We start from the raw sequence: 14,854 nt of genomic DNA, 5'->3' as shown, positions 1-14,854 counted from the left end.
CTTACTTTGGAGATAACCTTGCAAACCTTCAACATGGTTGACGCCTTCTGTGCCACCTGGAAGCTGGTTGACAGCGAAAACTTTGATGAGTACATGAAAGCGCTGGGTAAGTAATGCCAAATTTGATTTATTTATTCATTTTTTTTTAAATTTACTTCTGTCCCAGTCAATAAAAGGATTTGAGATATAATCAGCATATTGAGCGGGTTCTCTTGTGTTTACGCAGGCGTGGGCTTTGCCACCAGGCAGGTTGGTAACGTGACCAAGCCGACTGTGACCATCAGCCATGAAGGAGATAAAGTGGTGATCCGCACCCAGAGCACCTTCAAAAACACGGAGATCTCCTTTAAACTTGGAGAGGAGTTTGACGAAACCACCGTGGATGACAGGAACTGCAAAGTAAGCAAAGAGACACAAAGGTTTCTTTTACTTTCACACTTCAAGCAGAAAATAAAAATGAAGCCTTAGAAGTGAAAAACAACCAAGATTTTTTTACCCTGAAAGTTTTTTGTTTGTGTCTTTTCAGTCCACTGTGACTCTGGACGGAGACAAGTTGGTTCACGTCCAAAAGTGGGACGGGAAGGAGACCAAGCACGTCAGAGAAATCAAGGACGGCAAACTGATCATGGTGAGAAATGGAAAACTCACACAACAAACAAGAAAATTGAAGAAAAAAAACGATACCATTGAACAGCAAATGTGGCTTCATAGGGTCTCTATAGACACAAAGCACCAAGAGAAAAAACTCAACGTAAAATCGTTGTAATAGTTTAAGAGTTGTGCAGAATTAAGCAAAACATTAAAAAAATTATTTTGCCAAGTGACCCTTTGGACTTATTTGTATGTTTAGATGTGTTTTACTGAGACTTTGCCAACTGTCATCTCTTTTCTGCAGAATTTGACATTTGGAGACGTCCATGCGGTGCGTACCTACGAGAAGGCATGAACTCTCCGGCTCCCCTAAACGGACCATTGTGTGATTTTTTAAAATTATTGACCTTATGGTTTTCTTTGCACTTCATCTGCCTCCACTTGGCTTGCAAGCTGCATGTTGTGTAAGATTTTTTTTATATGAATACCTTTTTATCATGATTTCTGTCATGATGGTTGAGTTGTCTTTGCAACCCAGTGCAAAACAAATAAAGGAAAAAACTAAAAAACTAAAAATGTGTCTTATGGTCTTTTACTTGATGAAAAAAGTATTTTTACGTTTTTGATCTAAAACAATATTTGGCCAAAGTAGCATCAAACCTAAACTTTTCCAATATTTCTGCAGAGAAAGAACAGAATATTCCTTCTTATCTGAGGCCATAAAGTTACAATGACAAAAATCATATTGCATAACACACATTACCCTCACATTTCCCTCAAAGCTAAACTCTGTAATAAGCCTGTTTTATGGCGAGAATAAATGCACAAATATGTCAAAATGATTACATTGGAGACACCAGATAAAAACCTATAAACACCCATTTTATTGCTGTGGTTCAATTATTTTTTTATTTCAAGATATTTTCTGGAGCAAAGTTTTGCAGAAAAATCATTTGCAGTTCATCATTTTAACCTCTTATAATCATCAGTCCAGAGATTTGAAGCTTTTGCAGCAAATATATTGGAACAAGGAATCTTTCAAAAGTTCCTTCATCAGCATTTTAAAAAGACATTCGATGCAGAGTCCAGGGTACAAACCATTTTCAGATCTCCCCCCTTCAGAGCAGTTTGGAGATAACTGTTCTTCTAATCAACTCAGGATGAACTTTAAACTTTGATTTATAATCATCCCCTGATCAAAGCACAGCTCCCGAGAACAATTATATCACTTTACAAATGGTCATCAAACAATGTTTAATGTATCAGTAAAGATAATCATCTCATATATTGTTTAATATTGATGTTCAAATGTGTCGTTTACTAAAGATGCGAGCACTAAATTTGCAATAAAAACGTCACGCTGCAAGTAAATACATAATTTTCTTGAGTTTCTTATTTTATCAAGCTATTTTTTTCTCCAAAACTTTATTTGCATTACTCAAACTCTTGCAACGCACATTTATAGATGAACAGTTCTTACTCTTTGTACTGGCTTTATTGACTTTTCAATGCATTCTCTGAATCTAATGAACAACCTTTAAAAGATTTTTCAAACGTTTAGTTTAGCATTTTTCATGCTTTCTTTATTTTGTCAATTATCAATAAGCTATGAAAGACATACAAATGAAAAGAGAAATTAAGAATGTTCATTTATTGCAGACTTCTGTGTTTTAAAGTTAAAAAGTGGATGCTATGAGGTCACCAAAATGATTTTAGAAGATAATTGCAGTATGGCCTGTGCAATATACATTTAGTAGAAATGCTAACTGCAATTTCTTTAGTTTTGTCTCAAATTAATCATTTGGTTAAAAATAACGAATGCAGGAAATCTTATTAAAAAAACAAAGTTAGGAAGTCAAATTTTATTTATTTAGCTATTAGAATAAAGGGTAACTTAACTATTAATATTGTTTTGAGCCCTTTTCTCTTTCAGTTTGTAAGTTTTATACTAGATTGTGTTACTTATGCAATATTCATAGGTAAATATACGTTCAACCTGGTTTATTTTTCCCATTCATTCAAATTGTTTTACAAAAATAAATGTATATTTTTATGTGATTAATTGCATTTCCAACTTTTAAACCAGTAATATTTCTAAAAACGAATATTTACTATCGATACATTTTACAAATATTGCTCTAATATTTTACCTTTTAAAAATAAATATTTATTTATACAGCTAATATAATAATTTAACGACATTTGTCTCAAAAATGGCAGAAAAAAATCGGTAAAGCTGAACTTCATGAAGAGAAGAAGCTCCTCCTCCTGAGCGGTGACATCGCGGTCACGTGACCAGTGGGTCAATTTTACTTCCTGTTTATGTCAAACAGCTGATAAGATGCTCCGTCGTGTTACTTTCAGTTCGCAATGGCGGTAATTTGGGTTATTTTGTTCCTTTCTTGGTTGGGATCGGATTCGGTTCGGACCGCACCGACTGACAGAAATTACCTTTCGGGAACAGGTGAGTAGAAACAGTAGTGCTACGGAAATTACCTTTATTATATATCTTGTTTAGGCTAAAAACGCTTTATTTCGTCGTTGGCTTCTATTTTATTATAAGATTCAGCGAAAAAAGTCGTTATGATTTTAAACATTATAAATAAAATTGATTGTTTTTTAATCAATATCACATAATATGATAAAAAAGCAACATTTATTTGTCATAAAATGTGATAAAATTGCAAGGTCCCAATTCTAAAGGCATGTATGTAACATATCTTTTGAATACTTCCCGTCTGTCTCCAGGCAGGTTCTGGCACATCACAGACCTCCACCTGGATCCCACATACCACCTGGCTCCAGACCCCACCAAGGTTTGCTTCTCCTCCAAAGGGGTTCCTGCCGCCCACGCCGGGATCTATGGCGACTTCCTGTGTGACTCCCCCTACAGTCTGATCCAGTCAGCCTTTGCTCACATGGCACCGCTCACACAGCCCCAGGACTTCATCATATGGACCGGGTCAGTACCCATGTGGAAACAGGAGAGGCTGATCTTGTGACCTCTGAGGGTGTCCTTCCTTTTCCTTGAGGGAAATTTGATGACTCATAAGTGTCCCAACGTTATGAGGAACCCAAACCTACAGGTTCCTGTCTGTTCTGGCTCTACAAACACAACCTTTAGGAGTTAAATAGTGTGTTTTTATGCAGTTAGGATGGTCACAGCAATCTTTTATAAAAAAATAAATAAAAATACAAACAGCAATAATGCTTATATCTCACCATCATCCATTTTTTTTTATACTTCATGCGTGAAAAAATATCCTAAAAGTTGCCCTTCAAAATAAAACGTCTAACATTTTCTCTTAGGTTGAGCAGAACACACAAGTTTTAAACGGGTTTGATTAGAATTCACTGGATTAAAGCCACAGGAGTGCATGTGAGCGTGCTGGTTAAAAACCACAATCCTCATCTGACTCTGCAATCAGAGGCACCACTTCCTTTTTTAAGGTTGTGTTATTAGAGAAACCCCATGGTTGCACTTTATACATTCCTGTTTAGAAAGATATTGAAAAAATTGCATCTTATTTTGGGAAAAAAAAATCTGAATCTGAAACGTATATAGTTAGTGTGTTTTAGTGTGATAATTTCAAATGAGCCATGTATTTATCTACACAAACGTATTTTTATCTGTGTTTATTCATTTGTGCTTATAAATCACAGCAGGTCCTGAACATGTTTCTGTTAAATATCTGGATTATTCAATCTTTTTTCAGAGTTTGACCTTAAAACTTGAAAAAACAGGAGCGAGTGAACCGTTTCTCCAGGATTCTGCTGAATGGAGACAAACCTGCCTTAAATTACCATGGAGGTGCTTGTTAGTCAGACAAACAGGTGGTGTGGTTGTCCAGTTTTGATGACCAGTTGTATATTTTAAAACGTTATTACCAGGTTTGACTTCATTTTTTTTGGTTCTTCAAAATAAAGTACAGAAATTTCCTTTTTTTCCCCCCTTGTGTTTCTTAGGAAAACACCTATTTTGTAAAAAAAACATTGAACTTTCATGTAGTTCATAATACATTAACGTTTTATTTTGAGGTTTCCTGGTAAATGAGGTGTAACATTTGTTGGGTGCTGTTTGTTCAACTTTACTATTATTACAGCAAAGATACTTTATGACCTGCTTTGTGGCTTTTGCGTGAACTGCAGTCATAATGATGAACCTGCATGGGCATTACATTTAACAAAAAATATGACCTTTTTCCTGTCTCCATCCACAGTGACAGTCCGCCTCACGTCCCTCCTGATGAGCTCTCCACAGACATGGTGATCCAGGTGATCGGCAACATGACTCACACCATCAGAGAGCACTTTCCTAACCTCACCGTCTACCCCGCTTTAGGAAACCACGACTACTGGCCACAGGTAGCAGCACCGATAGTTATTGCGTGCATTGCAAAAAAATAATTCAACTTCACTGTTTGATGCAGATTTGTTTCCTTTTAGTGGTCTGTTCAGACTGTTTAGGTCATAATTAGGCTAAAGAAGAAGTTTTTTCCTTTTAGGTTTATAATTAATATATGAAAAATATGAAATTTTTGAGAGCCATATGGTGTTTGTGTAATTTAGACACATGTGCTGACACTTGTGATGCTTTGTTTCTAAGAATTGTGGACAATTAACCTTTTTGTTTTTTGCAGAAGTTGCCTTTTAATATTTAACTCATAGGTTAGTGTTAAGTTACTGAACATGCAAACTGCAAAAAAAAATAGCAAAAAGTGAACTGCAGACAAAGAAACTTTGCTTCTGAACTTAACTGGTGTAAACATTATAAAAAACGTCCAGCTACTTGGAAGTAATTTTTTGTGTAAAAATAAATGTTTTAAAGATAAAAAAAAAAAAGAAAGAAAATGTTTCTATTTTAGGACCAGATGCCAGCCTCCACCAATGCCATCTATAAAGCAGCTGCAGAGCTCTGGAAACCCTGGTTGCAAAGTGAAGCTCTGCTCACGCTTTCAGAAGGTACTTTTACTACTACAGAAGATTTTTGAAAAATATCACATGCATTTTTTGCTAAATCACGCCCTATTCATTTTGTGGAAAGATGTCTTGCCTCAAAATATTTCCTTTTTTTTTTTTAAATTATGATCTCAAGTTCTGAAACCAATAGCGATAATTTAATGCACAAAATAGAATTTTCAACGTTTGAAGAGGGTTTTAGAAATAAACATTTGTGAATTCCAAAACCTATTTGTTAAAAACAAGCTTAGCACTTTTTTTCTAAAAAATAAAGCACATTAAAAACTCCAGTACAAATATGTCCAATTAGGTTTTATACATGTGTTTTATTAACATATTTTAACTAGTGTAAAACTTCAGTATGACCGGTTTTTCACATCAGCCAAACCGTAACTAAAGCCTCTTTTAAATTCAATTTAGCATTAAAATATTTGAAGAAAACAAAAGCATTCATGGCAGAATATGACTGTAAAAAGCCAAATGACACTCTTGAGATCCAGTTTTCTGCGTTGGTCAGTGAAGTTTTGAGCTTTGTTTTGTCATTTGCTTCCCTGCTTTAGGCGGTTTCTACTCCCAGCTGGTAAAACCCGGTTTGCGGCTGGTTAGTCTCAACACAATCCTTTACTACGGTCCTGACCAAGTCACCAAGAACATGTCGGATCCCGCTGGACAGTTCCAGTGGCTGCAGGAAACTCTGGAGTCAGCCGCTCAGAACCTGGAGAAGGTAGGATGTCCTATTTTACTGTAACGTGATCAGAAGTTTTGTTTCAAATATTTGGTTATGTAACCTTTTGAAACAAATATTTCCCTTTGTTTTTTTGTCTGTAGATTTACATCATAGGTCACGTTCCGGTGGGCTACCTGCCTTTCGTCAAAAACACCACTGCTATTCAGAAACGCCACAACGAGAGGCTGGTCAGCATCTTCAGGAAGTACGCTCACGTGATTGCCGGGCATTTCTACGGCCACACCCACCGAGACAGCATCATGGTGCTGCTGGACCAGCGGGGTAAAAGGGTTGTTTTGTTTGGTTATTTTCACATTTTTTGTTTTATGCAAGTTAAAGAATTTTTCACATTTAACCTGAATTTATTTCCAGTTATATAAAGAAATGTAGCTTCTAACTACACTAAGATAAACAATATTTACCTTTATTTATTAAAGACAAATGATTGACAGTGGCTACGGGTCTAGGGTGGAATATTAGCATCCAGAATTTGGAGAAAGTTGCTGTAATTTTACATAGTTTACATTTAGGTGATTTTCCATCCAGGACTGACTGATTTGATTTGATTGATTTCAAGCAATTTCAGCAATAAAACAAAGAGACAAGATAATAAAAATAAAAATAAATCGATAAATCAAATCCATTTAGAATCTTTTTTAAATTGGACACGCTTGAAGAAATAAAAACTGCAATTTGACTGAACATATTTTCACTTCATTTTTGCACAGTATGGCAAATGTGCACTTTTTAAAAATATAAAAAAAACAAATGCAGAAATGGAAAATCCCTGCAAAGGTGTGACTAAGTCAGAGTTACCTTTTTCTCTGCATATGTTTAATTTTAAAACTGTTTGACCATTGTGGCTTAATATATGTGCAAGTGTCTGGAATTGCTTTTTGTGTCCAGTTTTTCACTTTTTTGGCTCTTTTGCTTGCCAGGCAAACCAGTGAATTCCCTCTTTGTGTCGCCGGCGGTCACTCCCATTAAAAATGTGTTGGAGTTGTACTCCAACAACCCGGGCTTCCGCATGTACCTGTACAACAGTCAGGACTACTCCATGCTGGTAAGAAGGCTGGCGCTGCAAGACATCAATGCTAAAATGCTATTTTAAAACCAAACTTTCATGTCTGAGGAAAGAAATTATCCAATTTTACTAAATCCTACACTGATTGTGTATCAGGCAGGATTTTTGCCCAACCAGTGAGATATATAAATACTACCGTATATTTTATATATCAAATACATTATTTTTCGGAATTAAAGGAGGGTTTAACAAATCAATAGATTTTTAGTTAATTTTTAGTGATGAATCCAAATTGATTCAGGTATTGGATCAGTATTTTGGCAGTGATACCCAGCCCCTTTTTTGCCATGGAGTAACCTAATATTGAGCAATGCTGCAGGAATCTGTTTATGTTCAGTCAGCTACCAACTAGTTCTGACCAAAACTAAGTGAAAGAGAAATCTTATGTAGTTCTGAATGACATTTTAGAAATAATTCTGCAGTTTTTCACTGTTTTAAACCAAAGCAATGCAATAGAAAACAGACATTTTTTAATGTTTTGAGGTTTTCCGGTTTAGACTTGAGAACCAGTGAAGTTTTCAAATTTTCTTTTTTACCCTTTCACAATAAAACAACAAGATAAGGTGTTAAAAGACCCACTCCGATCATCTTTTGATCCATTTTCAATTTTGATTGGGCAGTTCTTAGCCAAAAAAAATAAAATAAAAAAAAAGAAGACTTTTTCCTAGGACATAGTTTCTGCAGAGCGGTAGTTCATTTGAAACTTTGCCTCTGAAATGTGCTGAGCACTCTCTGTTTAAGTGGGGCAGGGAGCTTGTGGACCGCCCAGTGTTTAATCTACGTCACAAGTATGCTCTTTATTAAACGTCATTTTTTCGTCTGCTCCTGATTCATAACAATTTAAATCAAGATATACTCAGAAATGAAATTTTGAGCTCAATTTTCTTAATATGTCCTCCATCATCAGAAAAATGTCAAAAGAACATGTTAAAACCACCAAAATCACAATTTTCATCTGAGTGGGTCTTGAAACTGGCAGGAATTCAATCAAATTCAGCTGAAACTCAAAATATTCTGTCCTCAGATTGAGGCAAAAAGTCCTTCTGGATGATTAATCATGCTGTCAGTCAACAAACAAAACCAGTTTCTGTTATTCAGAGAGACTCAAAGGCCTTTCCTTCCCCTCCTCTCCCTCTCCTTTTGCTGCTTTTCTCTTCCCCTCTGAAGGATATCTGGCAGTACTATTTGAATCTGACGGAAGCCAACGAGAAACAAAAGTCCGACTGGAGGCTTGAATATATCATGACTGAAGCTTTCGGACTGACTGACCTGCAGCCACAAAGCCTCCTTCAGCTGGGCCTGAGCTTTCTGGAGCCACAAACCAAAGCCTTTGACACGTATTTCAGCCACTTCATGGTCAACTACAACAGCAGCATCATCTGTGCTGGAGACTGTAAAGTCAAGCAGGTGTGTGCCGTGCTCTACCTGGACCAACAGACCTACTCTAAATGTGCTGGAATCTCCGATTAGCACACACTTGTTTCAGGAATTGTTTCAGAATGTCCAGATTTGGATTTCTTCAATTTGGAGACTTAAGATGAAAGATTGTTCATTTCAAAATAAAAACATCCAAAAGTTTATTCACCTAAAATGCAAAAATATTCCAAGAATCTAAAATCGGGAAACTTTTTTCAGCTTGCTCTTTCTTTCTGGACTTTGTTAGGTTATCAAAAATGAAATAACAGAGTCTGAAGTTTAAAAAAGAAAGATGTTTTTGCATAATCAGAGCCAGAATAATAAAGCATAATGTTTATAGCTGAAATACAGTTTCAGCAATAAATGTTTGATTTACCAAACAAAACATAATTAGCGTTTCCAGTATTGAATTTGATGCTCTGACCTTATTTGAGCCTCAATTTTCTGAGATGGTCACAATTTATAATCTTATAAAAACAAAAAACATATGATGCAGAGGTTGTCTCTGCAGGGAAACACAATAAAAGGGAACGTTTTTCATCAACAGCTTTAAACTGGCAGGTCTATTTGTGTTGCATTTACTTTTTTTTTTTCTTACTGTTTACATCTTTACTTGCTAAACAGGTTTTTCAAAATAAAACCAAAAACTTCCTCGTCATTCTTGCTGATGTTTTGGAACTTTTACACTCACTTGTGTGTCGTGTAAACCAAAGAGTAAAAATAGAATTTAAATCAAATCTGTTTGGTGTTGCATCTGATTAACTTTTTTATGAAATAAAGAACTTTTTGAACAAAGTTTGTTGTGTTTTATAGATTATTACAACAAAGACAGACCAGTTTGAGTTTAGAAGCATCAACTCAGTTCTTCCTCCTCCTCCTCGCTCTTTGTGTTCGATTTCAAACTCTTCTGGTTTCTCTGCCAACTTCTCAAACATTTGCTCCTCCCAACTCTTCTGTCCCTTATTTCTTCTTTTCTAAATGTGTGTGAACTTTGTCTGATTCCTCTTGGAAAGCATTTTTTTTTTATATTAATGGCGGCTAAACTCGACAGAACTGTTTCCCTTTTCCCAATAAGGATTCTTTTCAAGGTCAGAAACCTTTCTGTGTTTGTCATAAAGAGTTTATAAGCCATGAAAGAAGCTATTGGATCTAAAGAAATGAATAAATGATGCTGATTTTCAAACATATTTTAGGATGTAAAGATGTAAATGTAAGCGTAGAAGTGAATCTGAAGTTCTTGCGCCTCATTATTCCGGCCCAAGCCTGGCCTCCTGCTACTCGGCTCCTGCCAGAGCGTTTCCGTGGAGATAGATTTGGTAGGGGGAACGCTGATGGATAAGACTGCATTACCACGGCAACAGGAATAAAGCTGCCAATCTTGTAGATTCATCTCTTAGCTCACTATTATTATCCAAATTTTAACCCACTAAACAGAAAATGCAAAATCAGCTGAGAAGCGGCTGCTTAACTGTATTCTTACTATTTAGCTTTAAACCCAGACTTATGCAACTTTTTGACAAAATTACTGCTCAGTTTTTTTTGTCGGTTGTCAGGTTTTAAAGAATAAAAACTTCTGCATCCATGCATCAATGTTAACATCTATGTGAACATATTCACGTGAGTTTGTGCTTTGAAAACTCTTTGAAATGTTGCAAAACCAAAATTAACGGTCTGTTTTAAGTATACATATTTTTCTCAAACATTAAATGCATCACATGGATGCTGTCGCAACCCTGTTTGCAGGAACAACGATCTTGTGGAGGAAAAACTGTTCATCTGGTTTATTTGAGGTAAACGGAGGGACTGACCCACATTTGGAGGTCTGCATGGATTTCTGCCTTTGTTCCAGTTGGCTGGTTAACTAATGGAGGCCCACAACCGGAGGATTACTTTCAGGACAGTATAGCACCCCCATGACTCCCTGCAGGGCTGGAATTTGGATGTGCCAAGGTTGGATCTCATAATCCCCTTTAGCATCTTTAGGATTTAACCTTCAACTGTCTACAAAACGTTTTTTCTTTCCCTTTTTTTTTTTTTTTACATTGGAGAAATTTATACTTTGACTGTTAACGTGCAGTTTTAAAATTCACCAGTTAAATAACTAAAATAGGAAACTTTCTGATGTGCAGTAAAAGTTAGCAGTATTTAAGGAGCAGCAGTATTAGAAGTAGTAGTAGTGAGGGATCAATAACAATATGTGAACTGCTTCAAATGTTTAAAAAGAAAAATACAAAGCTGGGCTTTTTTCATCCCTCTGCACTATAAAAAGACTGAGCCTACAAATAGGAAAAAAAACACTAGTTTTAGTACGAAAACCCCTGGAAAGAAGTAAAATTATCTGTCAATGCAGCAAGTTAGTAATCTCATAATAAGATATTAAAATCTAGAAACAGTTCTGCAAAAGCATTCAAGAAGGGGAAAAAGCTAAATGTTTGATAGAATTACTTTAAATTGAATTTAATACTGCCCCAAAAGTGAAATGTTTTGCTACTTTTACACAAATGGTTTATATATTTTTTGGATTATATGTATCTATTGTAGCTTATTTTGATACATTTATTACACAAGTCAAAAAACTCGTGTAATAAGTGGAAATTACTCACTTTAGAAAAAAATGTAAACAAAATGAGAAGCTTAATAAAGCCTCATAATATGTACGTCGAACACTTATTCTACATTTTTGTTTCCCAGAAGGAATACAGGACTCACTTATCAGCATTTATTTAAAACAACATCTTTAACCACAGATCACAGCCAAATTTGAGCGTTTTTTCCACCTCTTTGCAGCCTTTTCCTTGCAAGGAAACAATCACCGAAATGTTTTAAAAAAATCCCATCGACGTGCTTCAGCAATGAATAATTAATCCAATTTACAATGAAGTTTGATTGATTTTGAGAGCAGCTGTTTTGTTTCCTGTGAATCTGAACGTTTCTTTCCTGCCTTCAAGACAGAAAACAGAATCCAGCGTCTACACAAACTACATTTAATCCAAATGCTTCAACCTTTTGACAAGTGCTTCATAAATCAATTTACAATTACTGTTTTTACAAAAATAAAAAAAATGACATTTACAGCTTTAAAAGGAGTTCTGTTGATGCTTGGAGCAGCCAAACATAATGCTCCTTTCATGGGTCTGGGCCCCCGTGTGATATTCTCTCACACCCAAGTCTCACACAGTCTATAATGGAGGGAGAGGTAGAAAGAGACAGAGGGATGGGGGGTCCCTTTAGTCTCATGCTTCAGTAGTAATTTGTCAGCGGTCATGAATGGACTCCTTCATCAGCAGTGGAGACGGCAACAAGGAATCTGGGGGCAGTGTGTGTGTGTGTGTGTGTGTGTGTGCACTAAAGTGGGGCTCCAACCTCAAACTGGAGTTTACTCTGTGCCCCTCGTACTGTAGCCCACATCTTTCCTTTGTATGGGACCACCATAGGCAGTTCCCCAGCAGCCAATCAGAGTCCTCAAAAGACATTACCTCATTGTAATTGGTCCTGAGCCAACTTGATCGGCCCCAAGTGAAATGCAAATGTGGAGAGAAGAAGAGGCTCGCCTGAAAAAAAAGAAGTGTTTTTCCACTATGTTCAACATTCAGGGCACACTGTCACAGTCTACTGCAGCAAAGCGGAGGCATTCCAATCATGTCCATTCAGTACCTCATCTTCTACACAATTTGAAAACTGAAATGCATCATAGAAAATTGTCTTCATCCTCAACCCTGCAGAGATGCGTGTTATTTTATTAAATTCGGTTTTATCAATACAACTATGGTAACACGTTTTTTTCTCCATTGTGGGATCAAATGAAAACAGATTTTTTGATTATATTTGATTAACGAACATTTGAATTTCTCTCATAAGAGATGTTGAAGACCATACAGGAAGCAACATTAACTCAAAAGTTGCTTTCATGAACTTTGTGTTCTGTGTGAAACCTTCAGGGATGGGCAACTCCAGGCTTGGAGAGCCACATTCCTGCTTGTTTTCCAACATACCGTGCACTAGCATCACAGCCAGAGCATATATGTAATACATCAGAGCATTCTGATTGGCTGAGCACACCAGAGGCAGGTAATCAGTCATGAGTTGGGCTTGGATATCTGGAAATCATGCAGACACACTGGTCCTCGAGGGATGGAGTTGCAAGTCTTAGAGACATGCACCTGTGCTGCAGGTTTTTGGGTTGTCCAGGCCCGTGGAGGGTCGCGAAGAGGAGCGGTCACATCTTAAACGGAGGGCAGGCGTTTCCTTGAGGCTTGTACGACCACCATGAGGGACGTTATGAAAATGGAACGTACCACTATGTTGTGTTGTCGTTATATTGTCAAGTATTTACAGGAATAATGTAAGTTACACATACCTATGAGGTACCAGGGACGCTCCAATTGCTCCTTACCGACCACACGCGAATGCTGCATGCACGTGGTGTGCACGTGACGCGTCAGTGTAGGATGTACACTCAAACTCCACTCTGATTGACTGACTTCCTAAGTTTTAAAAGTCAGGGAAGGAGCGTGCACCTATTAGTCAAACAGTACTAATGGACTCCTTGCACAGTCCCCACGGGCTTGAAAAAAATAACAGACGCAAGTTTTTATGACCATTTTCGGGCTCTTCAAACAAAATGCACTGCTATTGAACAAACATTGCCAGTTAAGCCAGGTCCAACCTTTACCATTCAGGGATCTGGCTTTAGTAGTGATGTTTATCTGGTAAACCAAGACACGATGACGTCTGCGTTTTTTTTTTCAAAGATTAATCAAGGCCACTCTGATCCATATACCTCATTGCAAAGATAATAGCAATGAACTCAACCGTTTCATATTTGTGCCCACATTGTGAGATTTGCACCGCTTTGAGATTTTGCCTCCTCCAACTGCAGGTGGCAGATATGCTCTAGTTAACAGTAGAAAAGGTATAGAAGAAGCCCCTCCCTGCTTGTCCAATGTGAACACCAGGAGCTAAGCATGTTAGCATGTTGTTAAAGGTGCATTAAGTGCCAGCTGCGTACGTAGCTTAAGCGTTAAAGATGGCTCCACCTGAAGGTGGTTGCTCCCCAGAATCCCAGTAAACTTTATTTCTGTGGCACTTTTCTCACATTAAATCATCTGGTGCCTCACAATACTAAAAACTATATCATAGAACCCTATTCTCAAATTGATTTAACCAAAGATATTCATAATAAATAGAAGACTGGACTGAACCATTTATGCAGAGGCTAAACACAGAGGAAAATTCTAGACTTCTTTCTAGTCTTAATCAGAATTTTGAGACTTTGTAAAATTTTAAAACGTGAAAAAAATAATGATGTCGGAAATAGTCAAAGCCCGTTTGGGTGTTTCTGGGTCTGTGGGACTATGAAGGAGCTGGAAGGAGTCCAGCTGGTTGAATCTCCATTCTGTAATTAAAATTTCCCCCGTTAACTGGACTTGTACATTTCCCACTGGAGTAAATCTATTGTTGTTGGAGGACAAAGCTTTGATTGTTCTGCTGCTGATGAACTTATGAATGCACACAAAAGCCTATGGCCCGTAGGAAAAGAAAAAGAAAAAAAGTGTGTCATTGTGCTTTGGTATGAAGGAATTTCTCCCAGCATGTGAGACCAGATGAAATGAAATGAGGATTTGATTAATGTAGATATATATATTTTTAATCAATAAACATTCACTCTTCTTGGGGTAAAATTATGTGTATATTTTACTAAAATGTGTGTGTAGGAAGGGAAATACCATTTTATAATGCATCTTCACATAGTTGGATAAAATGCCTGATTTATAATAAAATATACCATGACCACAACACAGGAGTACAGTATTTATTTACTTCATTGCAACCTTTTTTTAAATTTATACGTTTTTGCGGTTGTTAACTTAATTTTTTATTAACAGCGTGTTACATGGATGTTTTTAACCTTCCATTGATGTTGGTTTCCATTTGAATTACAACTAAACCATTTGTCATTTTATATGTTGATTACACTAAATTAGCCCAGCAGGACGAGTTTCAAAGTTGAAAAAGTTTTTTTTTTTCCCCCCCAAAGAGTTTTACATTTAAAAACGGTTCAGTTTGACCCAGAACAT

At 36.7% G+C, this 14,854-nt stretch overlaps 2 protein-coding genes across 2 annotated transcripts; both read left to right on the top strand.

Moving 5' to 3' along the window:
• Positions 1–958, top strand: fabp7 (fatty acid binding protein 7). The gene is made up of 4 exons (NM_001122917.1): positions 1–106; positions 227–399; positions 527–628; positions 896–958. Exons 1-4 carry the CDS (start codon positions 34–36, stop codon positions 944–946), a joined length of 399 nt encoding a protein of 132 aa, NP_001116389.1. The 5' UTR covers positions 1–33; the 3' UTR covers positions 947–958.
• Positions 959–2,832: 1,874 nt separating this feature from the next.
• smpdl3a (sphingomyelin phosphodiesterase acid like 3A) lies at positions 2,833–9,572 on the top strand. The gene is made up of 8 exons (XM_004083540.4): positions 2,833–3,055; positions 3,340–3,553; positions 4,812–4,956; positions 5,457–5,553; positions 6,111–6,274; positions 6,379–6,559; positions 7,216–7,340; positions 8,529–9,572. Exons 1-8 carry the CDS (start codon positions 2,962–2,964, stop codon positions 8,829–8,831), a joined length of 1,323 nt encoding a protein of 440 aa, XP_004083588.1. The 5' UTR covers positions 2,833–2,961; the 3' UTR covers positions 8,832–9,572.
• Positions 9,573–14,854: the final 5,282 nt, after the last annotated feature.

Source organism: Oryzias latipes, chromosome 24 (genome assembly GCF_002234675.1).
Source record: "Oryzias latipes chromosome 24, ASM223467v1".
In the NCBI taxonomy this organism is placed as follows: Eukaryota; Metazoa; Chordata; class Actinopteri; order Beloniformes; family Adrianichthyidae; genus Oryzias; species Oryzias latipes.
Note: the sequence above shows the minus strand (reverse complement) of the source record. Positions and strands in the feature narration are given on the sequence as shown.